Source organism: Sebastes fasciatus, chromosome 5 (genome assembly GCF_043250625.1).
Source record: "Sebastes fasciatus isolate fSebFas1 chromosome 5, fSebFas1.pri, whole genome shotgun sequence".
In the NCBI taxonomy this organism is placed as follows: Eukaryota; Metazoa; Chordata; class Actinopteri; order Perciformes; family Sebastidae; genus Sebastes; species Sebastes fasciatus.
The window spans coordinates 8,560,999-8,577,257 of NC_133799.1; the positions used below are offsets into that span (position 1 = coordinate 8,560,999).

General features: G+C 40.6%; 1 protein-coding gene across 4 annotated transcripts in view; it reads right to left on the reverse strand.

The window, feature by feature from the left end:
• dnajc6 (DnaJ (Hsp40) homolog, subfamily C, member 6) overlaps positions 1–16,259 on the reverse strand; it is a 50,212-nt gene that overhangs the window by 18,452 nt on the left and 15,501 nt on the right. For all 4 annotated transcript variants that reach the window (XM_074634908.1, XM_074634909.1, XM_074634906.1 and 1 more), the window contains 4 exons: positions 12,434–12,569; positions 4,856–4,905; positions 3,331–3,479; positions 1,445–1,567 (listed from right to left, as the gene is read on the reverse strand). In XM_074634908.1, the coding sequence (XP_074491009.1) occupies positions 1,445–1,567; positions 3,331–3,479; positions 4,856–4,905; positions 12,434–12,569 (458 nt within the window). The remainder of the gene's footprint in view (positions 1–1,444; positions 1,568–3,330; positions 3,480–4,855; positions 4,906–12,433; positions 12,570–16,259) is intronic.

Sequence of the window (16,259 nt, forward strand, 5' to 3'; positions counted from 1 at the left end):
TCTCAAACTGTAATATCTCTTTTTAACAAACACAGACACCGAAATAAGTAACTCAAAAATATGACCAGCATACTGAAACATGACTCACATCCACAATTTAACTGAATTTGAACCTCCAATGCCAACATGCGGGACTTAAATGCTCTTCTTTTTTATTTTGTCAGGGACATTCATTTCTCTTTTCAGTGCAAAGACCAACAGCAGAGGTAGAGAAACCGACAGGAATGATAGGAACTAAACAGAAACAATGAGAGCAGTTTGACAAGCTCCAAGCAGTGGTTTTACTGTACTTGAAATAAAAACAAGGCACACCAACATTGCCACATCCGGGGTTGGCAACAGTGGGAGGAGAGGAAGAGCCGAGAAATAGGAAAGAGCTTTGGGGTTTGTTTTTCTTGTGACGATTCCTTGCCTGCGTGGTTTTGTAGCCTTCATTTGAGGGAGAGTGGGAAGATCACCTTTCCAAATTTAGTTTTTACTCATATAAATAAGAGGTTGACAGTTTTGTTACACAATCACTAAACAGTACAATACAATAAAAGTATTGAGCTACTGTTCCCCCATGAGGGTTAAAGATTTTTAGGATCAGGACTTTCTCAAAGTTTCTCAAAAGTACTTTTATTTAATGCAACAGCCAAGCTGACAAATCTTTGAGTATGTTTGATTTTGTCCTTTGGCAGCATCTTTCCAGTACTTTGTCTCAAAAGTGGGTCAATTAAACTCAACTGTGTTGTGGGACAATCAAAACAAGCCCCTACACATTAAAAGTGCCTTCACTTCAGAGTAAACTGAATGAAACATGGTAGCACAAGGTTAGAGGTGCAAAGCATATTGTATATAAAGATGGACGAAGTGTCTCCACTTCCTCCAAAATATCCCAAATACGGGAGCTGCCATCTTAAGACTTTGACGTCATTTGGAGCCAGTCTTTGCAGTAGTGATTGGGCGGTGGAGCAGCAGTATCGATGTCATCCGCCTGAACCAATCGCGAGCGGAGCAAAGCCGCAGCCACAGCCGCAGCCACAGCCGCAGCCACAGCCGCAGCCACAGCCGCAGCCACAGCCGCAGTTGTCAATCATTACGTCTCAGGGCCTTTTTCCCCCTTTTTGAAGCATCAAATAACTAATTAAACCAAACGTATCAGAAAAATGAACACTTGAACATACATCAGCGTGATAAGAACTACTTAAAATGACAGAAACCGTCTTTGGGAAAAATGTATTTGACGTGTACTTTGACTTTTTAGTTTGACCCATGTCTCAACATTGGGGGGGCGGGACTTATGACATATACTGCAGCCAGCCACCAGGGGGCGAACTGCGAGCTGTCTTGTCGTCCATCTTTACTTATGCAGTCTATGTGCAAAATAAAGGACAATTTATATGAGACAATCAATTAAAAATAAATAGAGGATAGGGGATGAATATGATGAGCGTCTTCTTACCGAGCAGGTGAGGACACACACATTCTTGGGATTCTGTTTGAGCCAGTTGTGCATGTTCTTACACACAGCAAACAGGTTGTGGAGGCTGGGAGCCTGGCGAGAAGGCCAATTACACTCTGAAACCTGGAAAGGAGTTGGTGCAGGAAATAAGAGAGGGAGGAGGGATGATGAAAACAGGGAGAGACACAGAAACAGACAGAGCCAGACATAGAGAAAGAGCAGAGAAGAGGCAGAGGGCAAAAGGAAAAGAGCAAAGGAAGGCAGAGAGACAGGGGAGAGAAGAAGAAAGGTGAAGAAACAGAGGAAAGCAAAAGAAATCAGGAGGGGAGGAGAAAGGAGAGGTGGATGTTAGCAACAGCACTGCAGCAACAGAGCAACACAACACACCAGCTGCTGCCATGATGAGTCATCTGCTAGAGATACAGCGACCTCCGCAAGCAGACAGGGGGCCATCTCGGCCATGTTAACTCCGCAGCTCAGCTCTTCAGCTTCCTTGGATGTTTCTGCCGGAGGGTGGCAGTCTTTTATATATAGAGAACCCACATATGCCTCCCACTTGAATCCAAATCCAGCTGTGCAAGAGTGCTGAATGACATGAGCCAACGACTCCATGCTGAGATTAGTCATCAAAACCATAAAGAAGATGGAATAAAATAGAATAAATAGAGCATTCAGATTAAAATCTTTTTTAAATGGTAATTTAGCTGGGACACTTGGATTAGTGACCCATACATTAGATCTTTTATTTAGAGACATATCTGGTCACAAGGGATTATTGCTGTGGTGAAGAATTTAAATGATGCATGTTGAATCATTGCTGTGTTACTCTTGAAGATTAAAAATAGCAACAAAAAACATATTATTTATACAAAAGTACACTCCCTGATGTTGCTATATCAATCAAGATCATCCCCAAATCCAAAAATGATGAATATAAGTCTAATATTCACTCTCCTTTTAGCTCTGTTTTTGGTCTCCACCAATTCCTGAGGGAAATATCTGGCTCTTTAGCTGCTAAATGCTCCACTATGTTCACAAGCTAGTCGCTAACTGTGTCTGTCTGCTGTTTGATGTTGGACAGGTAGCATATATAAGGGATAATGTACAGCGAGCGGGTCATTGTTGTGAAATAAACCCCGACAGGGTTATGCATGGACCCAGATGCGAAGTCCTGAAGGGGTTTATTTCACAACAATGACTCGCTCGGTGTACATTATCATGCTTATTACATGGCTACTTACTTAAGAAATCTATAATTTTACACAAAATGGTCTTCCAGAGTCCGAGATCACATCTGCGGCCATAGCAACGGTCTGTTATACATAGTGACGGTCTGCTTTAAAGAAATAACAGACCATAGATGACACCACGATTGACTTTACAATCAAGTACTCAAATAATAATGCCGTGTAATAAAGTCGGTTTATCACAGGTTTATCTGGGCATCTGAAAAAAGCTGTGACGCTGATGAAAGCTCTGAATGTGAACCAAAAGTTGCAGACCGTAAAAACTAAAACAATAAGAAAGATGCTAAAATGTTTTGTAGAGGTGTTGGGTATTGCAGAGTCGGGTGATGCTTGCTCGATGACTTGCTCCAGTGGGAAAAAAAGAATACTTATTTTAGCCTGGCTCCAATTGGGGAAATCTAATTAGAGGCTCCTCTCTGGTTGCTTCCATAGTTTATGAGCAGATGTAGTGACAGTTCCCACTTAAAATGTTGGCAGACCAAAAATAGCCATCAAACTGTAAATAAGTCCTTGTATCTCACTCTAGGGTCGTCGTAATCCAGGGAGTAAAAGTGTAGCAGCAACCACTAACAACTAGATACAAACTAATGAATCTATAATGGCCTCATCTGTAGCTTCACAAGACAGTATCACACTCACCCTGTTGGAGAATTTGGCGCCGCGGTAGTTGCGCTGTGACAGATTGAAGACAGTGTAGTGGTCGGCATGGCGGCTGTCGAGGAAGGAGCGAATGTCCTCTACGTGGTTCTGGTAGCCAATCTGCACTGACTCCGCTGGGTAGGTCATCACTGAAAATACAAATCCATGTTTCAGGATGAGTTGAAAAGTTTCATGCACTGTTGGTACAGATGTTTACATACTGTATAATATATATGATAGGCTCACACTCTGACAATGTCCTCCATCTTTTATCCTTCTCTACAATTATTCTATAATAAATGAATACAATTTGAAATGTGGAGAGTTGGTCCACATTCAAGCACATTCAGCACACAAAGCATTATGGGATAGAAGCCCTCAGGTGACAAATGTCCAGCTGACTATGTTCTCTAAAGGACACACTGCTGCTCCACACTGATGAGCATGTGAAGCTGGAAGCAATGTGAGAAAGAGAGATGAGAACAGAGGGAAAGCTGAGGGTGCAGGTGGCTGTTTATCTGAATGTGTTTATGCTTATATGTTTATACAGTCTTCGGATCATACCTGAACTCTTATTCTCTTATATTGTGCAGATATAGCTCATCTGTAAAGTTTTCTACATTGCAAGTTCAAAGTCCCTGAAAGCTATTTTCATAATGGCTTCCTACTCTGATGTATAGAGTGCTGCAGGAATGAGTCCTAAAACCCGGAAATGAGTCAGCATTTTAGCACTTCAGGTTCCCTCGTCTGGAAGTCAATGAGTTTTTTGAATGGGTTTTTAGTTAGATGTCTGAAATAAGGTCTGTGGTTAACACAAGCTGAAGAGATTTTAACGTTTTATTCTACGATGTAAAATACGTCAGTAAATATTCCACTTGTGAATTTCGAAGCTTTTATATGTCTTATGCGACCGTCTATAGCCTAACGTTAGCTTTTTACTTCTGGCGATTGCATTCACACTTTAAAAATCGTAAAAGTCTTCTTAAAATGATCTTACGGAACAAAATGTGTAAGTATCATAGATATTTGTTTGCCACAGAGTGATGCTGACTTCCTGGTTGGCCTGAAAAAGACGTCATCCCTGGACTCTATTGGGATCTTACATGAACATACTATTTTCAGCCATGTATTTCCAGGCACCAATCAGGATTTAGAAATGTTTGAATTTAAATCTTATGATAGTTGTTGGGTTGTTATGTCACTGCCAATCAAATCGAATTAAACCAAACCCACAAAGTCCTAAAGAGAGCTAATTAGCTGAGTTTTTGTGAGTTAAATTCTTAATAAATAATAACTTAACACACATTTGTACTTTGATTGTTGCTTATTTAGTCATGGGTGAGTTTTTAATGTTATAAAGAATCACTTAAGATTTGAACTTTTCAGGATCTTTGAAATTAAGTTTTTTTTTATTTGTGACTTTTGGACACTGAGTCATTATTTCTGGTGACAATGTTAGAGTGCATCTACACACACAGCTCACACATGCACACAAAGTCCATTAGCTACAACCAAATGTGTTTACCTATAATCCTCGATGTGATGTAGGCAATGTCCAGCTCCCCTTTAGTGTACCTGGAACAAAGAAAGAAACTTTGAAGATTGTTTTCAAATATTTTTTCAATGCAATTCTCATGAAACATGAGAGAAGAAAGAGCGATAAGAAGAGATAATTACAAGCAAAACTATGAGGAACTTCAGCAATATTACAAGCACAAAGAATGTGGCTACACCTCAACAAATCTTTAAAATTTGCACAATATTCGTGAAACAAAACCACCCTGCTCCTGTGTTGTATTACAGGTGTCACACAGAAGTCATGTGTGTTGATGGTTTTCAGACAATTTAAGCATTTTAGTCATGAGAGTCAAAAGATGCCCTGTTCTTGAAAAATACCAAATCATTAAAAAGAGGAGATCAATGCATGACCAGCATCCAAAAGGTTGCTCCATCTGCCTCTGGCTGTCAGTGCATCCTGCTGCATGTCATGCATATCCAAGTAATTAGACTCAACAGGCTTCAGAGCAGAAGCTTCCGCATGTCTGGCTGTGGGGAAGTTGTCTTTTTCAGGCTCACCACACTGAACGGCCCCGGATCAAAGGAATGCCATATGTGAATATACTTCAATTGGGCATCATTGCCTTTCATTGCTAAATTTAGCTATTCCATATGGAGGTTGTTTTTTCAAAACTCTGAGCACAGCTGTAGAGCAAACACGTACAAGTACTCCACTACTGCTGCACCATGGAAGTGAAAACGTGAGACACTATGAAGCAGGTGCAGAGTGGAGTGGGTTCATTTGGAGAGTACAACAATGTTTTTACCCTGCAGCAGCAGCAGCAGCAGCAGCAGCAGCACACGGCTCGACTTCCCACAGCACTGCATGCAAAACACATTAGTAGGCTAATGTGCATCAGATTGAGTTGACTTGTTGCCTACTGTGAAAATCCCCCAAGCAGGGCTGATCTGGGCCAATCACCTCTGTGTGGTCATGGAGGAGTGCCATATGGCCCTGATGCAATCCTAGACCAGGTTATGTAATGCAATGCTACTCAACTAGTCTGCTTTGGAGCGAGAGCACGCTAAGTGTGAGTGTGTGAGTCTGTAGTGTTGCACATAAATGCATTTTTGGATATTATGATTCTTCTTACAGCATCATGTAAAGTATGTCAATTTAAAAAAGGTAATTAATGTGCAGCATAGACAACATACTAATAAGAAAGACAAACAACCTGAGTTAAATCCATCAGAGCTGTTGTGTCTGTAAGCCCTCCATAATGAAGTAATTGGACCACAGTTCAGGTTTCTATTTACATCCAAACCTGTGTGTTTATCCCAGAGTGAAAATGCAGACTGCAGGGTTCACAGAGTGACATAAAAGGTGAATATCTGGATGATATACTCCTGTAAGCCAGAAGCAAAAAAAAGAGGAATGTTTGAAGAATGTAAAAATAAAAAAAAATAAAAAATGAAACTGCATCAATTTCCACAGTTTTATGTTGTCCTTTATCTGTTTTTCTCAGAAATATATTCCACAAATCTCCCTGCTTCTATCCTGAAATATCTCGTTGGCTATTAAAGGAGAGAAGCAGGTCAGGTGTCAGGTTTAAATGGCCATGGCCAATAGCCACGAAGTATGCAAATGAGCAGTCTCCCTGACCTCTTGCGGTTAGAGCTGCAGCCAATTAAAATGTACTGCAAGGTGTGGTGGTGCAGAGAATGAATACACGGGAAGGACACGACTGGAAAGAAGGGCAAAGCTGACACCGGGGAATTCTTTTCTTTCTGCTAATCAAGATAGTTACTATAGACCGTTTCAATGGAATTGTGTTGTTGGCAACAGCTTGGGTCCATGTTTACTTCCTGTCAGCTGATGTCATTCACACTGCAACAGGAAATAAACTGGGAAACATTTGGAATATGAAATGATCTATACTAGCTGTCTGAGGCTAACACAACATACTAAGCAGCGGTTAACATTTAATTAATGTTGGAATAACTGTTTACTGTTGTGGACTCTATTTACTAGCATGAGGGATAATGCAACTAATTTGACAGTCTATACCATAGACTTTATATAAAGATGGGCGACGTGTCTCCACTTCCACCCACTGTACAGAAGTGGTCGTGTCTAGAAGGTAACCCGCAAATTGGGAAATCTCATCTGAGATCTGCAAAAACTCTACAGTCTATAGTCTATACTATTATGAATCTACTTCTCTTGCAATTGTATTAATTATCTCATCTTTTTCTCATTTTCAATCTCTATGATTCAATTTGTTGTCCAATACTGTTTTCACAGTTTTAGTCCAAATACTTTAACCTTTATTGGTAGCGTGTTTATCTCGCAGCATAGCAGTGTAATTACATGCATAGTGAGGGTAGAAGAGTGACAACAAACACACACACACTGTGGTGCTGGCTCTTGTGGGTATCATGCCACAAGAGCCAGCACCACACCGCCTGTTGTTTCTGTTTCCTACTGGAAAGTAAACATCAGGAGCAGGAAAGCCATTTTAGGCCTGATTACAGCAGTGGAGAGGTCTCCAGTGACTACACACACACTCAAACAAACACAGTGTAAGTGGGCTGGATCCTGATGGATATTAGATTTGGGCTTTCTCTATTCCCCTTTCGCTCCAAAACTCTCTACAGCCTTTTTGTCTCTTTTTCAACAAAGTGTTACAGCATAGCTCCATCATAATGGATAGTTTAAAGAATGACAACTAATATGAGTGGTAACAGAAAGGCACTGTTCATACTGTTTAATGTTTGCACTGCAACCCACTGACTCCAGGGCCTTTTTTAAATGCGGCCAAAACTAAACACCACACCATCACAATTCACTCCTTTAACTTGTTTAACCTAAATTATCATAATCTAGCAAAAAAGAGAGGTAAAAAAAAGGAGGGGAGAAATAATTACAGAGAGGTGTCAGCCGAGTGTTAGTGTTAATGAAATGGGGATAAATGAGAAATAAAAATGAGGGAGAGATGAATGTGGGTCTGGTGGGGGAGGGTAGAGGTTGTCTGGGAGCAGCAGACTAAGGACACTGTGCCTTTCACAAAACCAGATCAGCCATCCAGACTCCATCCATCGCCACCGTTGTGTTTCTCACACACAGCTGAGCGCTGTTGACTGATTGGTTTCCCTGCAAAAATTCTCGTAAGCCAGGTAAACAAACAAGCAAGCTGCTTTAAATAATTCAGCGACCGCTTTTTGCCGAGAATATAGAAGTAGAGAGGAACCATTGAGGTATAGTTGGGGTGTTAAAAGAGAGCCTGGTTAACAACTGAGCTCACAGGGGTTTGGGCTTGTATCAAGCTCAGGGGAATTTCTACTGAAGTCTTCCCACAGTCAATAAACAGGGATGAAACAGTCGGTCTAACACACACACACTCAACCACTGGCAGAAAGTCTGCTAACCTAGAAAACCTTCAAACTGCAAAAACAAAATGCCCCCAACCTGTATAAAAGCAGAACATTGTGTAATCTAGAGACATTTCTACCAATGGGGTAAACAAAGATTACAAAAGATTTCTTGAAACTAGAACAAAAATTAGGCCACCGCAACACAATAACTGATGTTAAAGATAGTAAGAAAAATTATGTTATGATTTGTATATTTTGGACACTGGTAAATGAGAGGAAAACTGTTATTTAGTGGAGAAAGACTTGCAGGGAGACAAAGAGATATGTCAGCCAAGTTTAGTGTTAATGAAATGGAGACAAATTAGAAGTGAAAATAACGGTGCCTTCAAATGAAACTTGTGAGCTCGTGTTTACAACATGGGAAGTCGCTGCGCTCAAGTGGTTAAGTCGTGAGAACACCGCGGCTAAGCAACGGCGATATTAACGTTACTGTCGGGGGCGAGAAGCCACAGAGGCTAACAATTTAGCAAGCAGATAACATAATGCAGGAAATGCAAAGGCATAATGAAAGAGGAAAAAGACGAGGTCGTTCGGAATATCAACATTTTCCTCAGACATATTATAAAATTATGAAGAAAAACAATATACGACTAAAATTCTTACACTCTTATGCTTACGATGTCGTGAATACCACAAGAGGGGGGCGTTCAAATGGACCCTTCTCGTGAACACGGTAAACACGACCCCATTTGAAGGCACCACAAGTGAGAGAGAATGGATGAAAACCAGTGAAAGAGAGAGAGAGGCGGAGGGAGATAGAGAGCAAACAACCTCTCAGGAATACATCATTATATCCTGCAGTTCTTTATTATATCACTCTAATTAACTGCTGACTTTGTCTCCATGAAGCAACACAGGGGAACCACCAATGACTGTCAATGGGCAGGACCCAGAAAATCATGATACTATATCTACATAATCCTGCTCAGTAGATCTATTAGCTAGTCAGCTGATGTTCACACTATATTTATTTACTTATGAGGGCAATAAACCATAGAGTACACCTTCAACCTTGGGAAATCACTTGTGTTGTCACAGTCATCTTTTCTGTCCTTCATCTCTAAATAAAGCTATTAAATATTATGTATACAACAGCGTAATAAAGTGTGTCAGATCACAGCAGGATGTTATCTTATCATAGCATCATCAAAGAGACCTGTTAAAGTGTACTGCACTAAACTGTGGCACATTATTGTACCTAAGCCCATCTACCTTTTCCTTTCTGAGGCTTTTAGCCGGTTGCCACGGTAGCCTGCCTCCCACCGCCCCATTATCCCGACCGCCCACTCACACATACATAATATACAGTCCACACACAAACACACAGCACCACACACAGGGCCCTATAATGAAATGAATCCTTCTGTATCAGCAGTGCACTGGCCGTTTGGCACAATGAACCGCCATGAATAATTCAGCCAGGAGAGGAAAGAGAGGAGAGGAGAGGAGGAAAGGTGGAGCCGAGATGAGAGGCGGGAGGCGGACGAAAAAACACCGGGGGAACGACATGGACAGGAGAGTGGGAGTTTGCCAAGATGTGTGCAGCAGAGGAGCGGGGAGACACAGCGATCAAACTTGCTGAGTCAATAGTGAGAGAGGAGCAGTGTGTGTGTTTCTGTACAGACAATACAGAGGCCCCTTTGTGCTGCCCTGTGCAGATGCCTGTGCACAAACACACTGGGACGACCGAGCCGTGCCAGACTCTGCTGCCTCCCCCATTCCTCCCTCCATCCACGCCGCTCTATTTCTCTTCTAAAGCTATTAAAGACTTTACATTGTAGCTGCTGAAACAACATTCAATCAATCAAAGTAATCACTACTAGGGCTGTAACTAACACCAAATTTAATTTATTGCTTAATCTGTCTTATTAATCGATTAGTTGTTTGGTCTATAAAATATCAGAAAATGTGGATCAGTGTTTCCCAAAGCCCAGGATGACGTCCTCAAATGTCTTGTTTAGTCGACAACTCAAGGATATTCAGTTTACTGTCACAGAGGAGGAAAGAAACCAGAAAATATTCACATTTAAGAAGCTGGAATCAGAGAATGTTTTTCTTAAAAAATTACTCGAACCGATTAATCGACTATTAAAATAGATGGCGGTTGATTTAATAGTTGACAACGAATCGATTAATCGTTACAGCTCTAATCACTACATTTGATATTAATTACATGAACATGTGTAAAATACAAATATTCTAGTATTGGAGCTAAGTTTGTCAATAGCATTCATCATTCATCATGATCAGAATTATTAATTATGGTAATCTCTTGGTAGGGATTTTCAAAATAAGAGTCAAGATGTGTTAAACTATCCAGTGTAGGGAGCGACCAGGTCTGTGTAGTGTGATTCATGCTGCCATGAAACTGTTTTTCTTTTACCTTATAAACGGCTCCAAATTCTATAATATCACCTGTGACATGTGAGGGTTCGTACTACACATTCACAGTTTCATATAATGTCCACACTGTGGGTCCAATAAAGTCTTTATGTCAGACTGTACAACATCAGTATTAAGCATTTGCCATGAATGCCTGCTAGTCTAAAATGTAAATAGAAAAAAACAGATGTGTGAGATTCTCAAGCTTTTGAAAATGTAACCATAGTTGGCAAAAACACTGTCACAAAAGACCCATAAGAAGAGGAATGAGTGGTTATACATATTTTTAGCTGCAGTATTAGGATGGCTCATCAGTGTATTCTGGTCATTTCATGTCATATTGTGATTGTTGGTTTGTAGACGTGGGTTGGAGCAGCTGTCACATTGTGGGATTGAGGTCCTCAGTGTCAGGATTTTGACGCAGGCCTCACAATTGTTCTGGCTTGTTTGGCTTCCCACAATCACACGGTGTAAAGAGGCTTTAAAACTCTCAAGGATTTTTCTCATAAACACACAGTATCTTTGATGTGAACCAGGCCCAACCAATAACATCATCTACCTGCAGATCTGATCAACACATTCTCACTCCCAACTCCACAAATACCGCCGCTTGGTCAGTGCATCAGATACCAACGCACAGGGTACCCCTCTTGCATTACTTTTGGACGGACCAGGGACAGTGTGTCCTTTCAAAATAAACTTCCGTTTTCACAGGAAGTTTGGTCGTGGTTGACTTTAAATTCAGTGACTGACGACTCACGTGGCTGACGATACTAACGAGTCACGTGACTAACCACTGACGAGACATAATAAGTCAACGTTACTTTTAGTTTCACACAGGATACGAACAGCGGCCTCCTGGTTGAAAGTGTTGGTTTGTTTGACCCATCCACCATCGATACCGCCCGCCCTTAACGGACTCTCACGCCATTAATACAACGTCACTGGCTCCGGCCATCGAATAATGTTGCGGGTGGGTTTACATTGGAGTTAGTTAAAAGCCCGGTTCGTCACATACTGTCGCTAAAGGGTGTCTCTGTGCGTCGGTTTCCAATGCGGAGGGGCGCTGCCCAGTCGACAGTATTTGACGAGTTAGGAGTAAGACCGAGCTGACAGTTCCTATACGTACTTTCTAACTAACCTAAATTGCACTTGTCAACCTGTGTCCTTTGTCCTCTAAGACCGACCTGATTCATTTTTTAAAGGTGAGGGTGAAAGAACGGAGCTCGTGACCAGATTTTATTTATCTGAAGAAAAAAGCAAATAGTGATGCAGGGGCTGAAAAGAAAAGTAAAGAGAATGTCATATGTAGGTTGACAAAGTGCTGTGTGTAGGAGAATCCTGTTAGAAACTTGGAGCCACTTGATCAAAGCTTTTGGCTCTTCAACATCTAGTTATCTCTAGCCACATCTGTGATTTCAGCTCTCGATAAATCACTCTGTGATTCAGACACATAGTATTGCTGACACAAACCCTGATTTATAGCGTTACTGACATCTTCAGAGGCATTTTTGTGATCTCACAGGTGTTTACAATCTGCCCAGATAAGATGTTTGCCATGTGCTTAAGAAAAACTGTTCAAATATTTCCACATACCATGGCGAGTGTCAGGTATCGCAACTACAAACATGGATCTGCTCCAAACCTCTGTCATTCAAACCAGAAGTGATGATATGATAACATCTGGCAATATTTCAGTAAAGCAGCAGTCAATAATGTAACTGAAGTGCAACACACATGCAGTTAACAGTGGGTGCTATGCAATAGTAAAGTAATAGCGGTAACTCACGTGGCAACCTGATGCATGACCTTGGTGGAGGTGTCTTTCAGCGTGTCCTTCAAGTTGTCCTTAAAGTTGCTGAAGAACTTGCCGGCTCCTCCCTTCACCATATCCAACAGTCCTCCACCATAATTGGCATCGATATCTGGGGACAGAGGACATTTAGCCAATCAGAGTCCACATACACTGAGGATGCCAACAGAGAGGCAAACTTCCATGTAAATGCACAGATGTGACTGTTGGATAAACACCTGCTATGTTACTTTTTCAACAGAAAAATAATGGCTGTTTTCTATGCAGATGATCTCTTTATATAATGCCTATTAAATAAACATGATCCTTCATTTACAAACTGGAGTTTAGAGGTTTTCATTTGACTCCAATGATGAACATATGAGTCACTGCACAACGCACCACGTCAACACGTGTGTAGGTGTAAAGGAATGATGGACAAGACAAGACACAATAAAATGCAAACCATCTGGAGATGTGCGAGATTACATTGTAAAAAGCAGGCAAGTGTTGGACCACACCCAAGAGTCATATCTTAGTCAACACCCCTCTGGTGTTTTGAGATATTCTCTCTCCCTCTATCTCCTCCAATCAAACTATATCCACACATACAGTAGCAACCAGTGGTGACAAATCTACAAACATTAAACATGAGGGATTGGGTTGTGCTTGAGTTTTAAACAGCTGTTGGTTCAGATGGGGTTTGGTTATCTTCTTATATCATTAATTAAGAAGTCTTAATTGTCCGCTAGTGTGAAAGTAGGATGTTTAAAGCCAAACGTGGAAAAAAATAGACACAGAGAGCATAGTCTATGTGTAGCATTAGCCTGGAAAGCTAAAGCTTTTTGATCAATGGAAGGGGCTAAACCTTTTGATTTGTAGTACACTAGACTAGACAGATGTATCATACATGCTCTAACAGTAACTGTGTTTACGCTCTTTCATTTACTTTGTGATAATATGAGTGATGGTGGAAAGCCTGTTTCATGACTGAATATGAAACTGTTCCATGCTGAAACTGTTTGCGATATTTACGTTTTTTCGTAAACGGTGAAAAGAAGGTTTCAAGTGTAGATGGCTTTGCTAGATGTGTGTTACTGTAAAGGAGTCTTTCTTAACTTGCTTCGTGTTGTATCAACATCCCAACTCGTCACATACTGACGCTTTGTCAGACCCCTTGGCGTCACTTTCCGGTCACAGTAAACACGTGCTTAATGTTGTGAATTAAACAGACTTAAACTACACTTGCTTAGGTTTAGACAACAAAACCACTTAGTTGGGTTTAGGGGGGGGGGGGGGGGGGGGGGGAACATGGTTGGGCTTATAATTACTATGTTTGCATGTTTGTTTCTTTTTCCCTCTTTATACTACTTCATCACACTCTAGGAGCATGTTCACTGAGTGTTTACTGTTGTCGTGGATGGTTTACATTGTAGTTAATAGCAGTAGTTCATGATATCATGGTGAGGCAGATGCTTCGTTATGAAGAGATAGTATAGTGTCATTAGCTGGTAGTTGGTTGCAATTTGTGTTATGTTATTGCCACTAAAAACATAACCTAAGAGGAATAGCTAATTGGCTATTCAGGCCAGCTTTATGCTGGTGGGGGGCTGTGCCTTATTCTGTGTGAACCTATTAGTTATATTATGTACCACTTCCAGATTAGTTGTTTTTCATTTGTGAGAAAGCCATTCTGTGTGTCCAAAGCAATCATATCTCTTTCTCTTTGATGAAGAAATAGCCAGATTATAATGTTGGGTCAAGCTCAGGTTGTTCACGTCCAAGGCATACATAGTATCTCCTCACAAACAGTGCTGATGTTATCACACTGATTATCAAGTTTTTCACCCATGAAAGTCCTCTGAGATAGATAACATTTGTGGTGCAATTGAGGGGCACACGTTTGATTGATTTTAACAGCAGACTTTCACACTTACTCTCAAAGACATTACAAACACTGTCTCTGAGGAAATCTGCCAGCTGCTGAGACAAAGTTCACTGATTAATCATAAACAGTAACTGCTTTTAACTCTTTCACTACTTGTCTGCTTCTGATCCCTCCATTCCTGTCTCTTTCCCTGTCTGGTTCACTCCATCCGTCCTCCCAAATTTAGACTTTTTGTCTCTGACAACACTGGTATTAAAGATATAGCATATACCAGACAGGGGCGGTCTAACATGAGCTATTGCATTATGGGAATTGTAGAATCCAGTGTTTTTGGAGCTTGACCCCTACTGTAGGCTAAAAATCCAAGATATCTCGGCCTCTGCAGCTTTTGTTCTTCTAACTTAATATCCAAGTCCAATGCTAAATCAATGGAGCGCGTATACATTAACAGGTGTTACACAAAATATAAATAACCTTATTTTCATTTTACTGATAATAACGGCTGTCAAAGTAAACGCGATAATAAAGCATTAACGCACATTTGTTTTAACGCCACTAATTTCTTTAACGCATTAACGCAATCGATATTTTGGAGGTTGTACCGGGCTAAATAACGCTCCAAACCTGCGCTAAATGTTGGCGAGGAAAAGCTGTCATGGCCATTTTCAAAGAGGTCCCTTGACCTCAAGATATGTGAATGAAAATGGGTTCTATGGGTACCCACGAGTCTCCCCTTTACAGACATGCCCACTTTATGATAATCACATGCATGTTGGGCTTCAGTTTGCCATGTTATGATTTGAGTATATTTGTTATGCTAAATGCAGTACCTGTGAGGGTTTCTGGACAATATTTGTTATTGTTTTGTGTTGTTAATTGATTTCCAATAATAAATAAATACATACATTTGCATAAAGCAAGCATGTTACCAACTCCCATGTTGATAAGAGTATTAAATACTTGACAAATCTCCCTTTAAGGTACATTTTGAACAGATAAAAAATGTGGGATTAATTTGCGATTTATCGCAATTAATCATGATTGTCCATGATTAATCGCGATTAATCTCAAATTAATCATACATTTTTTAAATATTCTTTTAAATACATACAATGACAGCCCTACTGATAATGTATTCCTTTGTTATAGATTTAGATCTGAAATGACAGAAAGATGTTTTAGTCTTTGACAGTCAGGAAGGCTGATTAAATACACCAGATAACACATAGAAGGAGTTCTGGCAGTAGACGACCCCGAAAATCCTGCAAGAAATCCAACTGTAATGTGCTCTTGTACTAAACAAACATAGATGGCAACTGGCAACTTGCACTGTTTATATGCAATGTAATTTACGCTGAAAAGGCCAATAAGGGATGAAAAAAAAGGCACAGGGTTTGGGTGAGATCATCCAATTTAGTTGTCCAGTACACTCTCACACCACAAACCCTTTTGCTCAACATTCTTCATCTTCTTTTGCTTATTGGATTACTGGCTTACTGGATCTGCAGATTTAAGATTAGAATATTCACTAATTAATGTAATGTGTAATGTGTGGCCTTTATCCCAGGATTATAACATTCGACTATCTTCGACTGAAATGAACAGCTGAAAACCACCAGAGTTATGGTGTTTTTACTTGAAAACACAAGAATGGAAGCACAATATAAAAGGACCAAAAAAGAATTAAAGCCTAGGACGGCACCACCATCACATCTGTGCCTTTAAACCTCGAAACCTTTAGCTGACAGCAGGCCTCATTTTTTACATCCTGTGAAACTGTTGCACAGATGTAGCCTCCTGTCCTCGGCTTTTTGAGGTGAATTTTTTCGTGTGTGCTCCGGGCTTTTCATCTTTATTTATCTGTAGAGCAGAGGGTGTCAACGCTTGGTAAGAGAGAGAGAGAAAGGGAAGACAACATGCAGCAAAGCCTGAGCT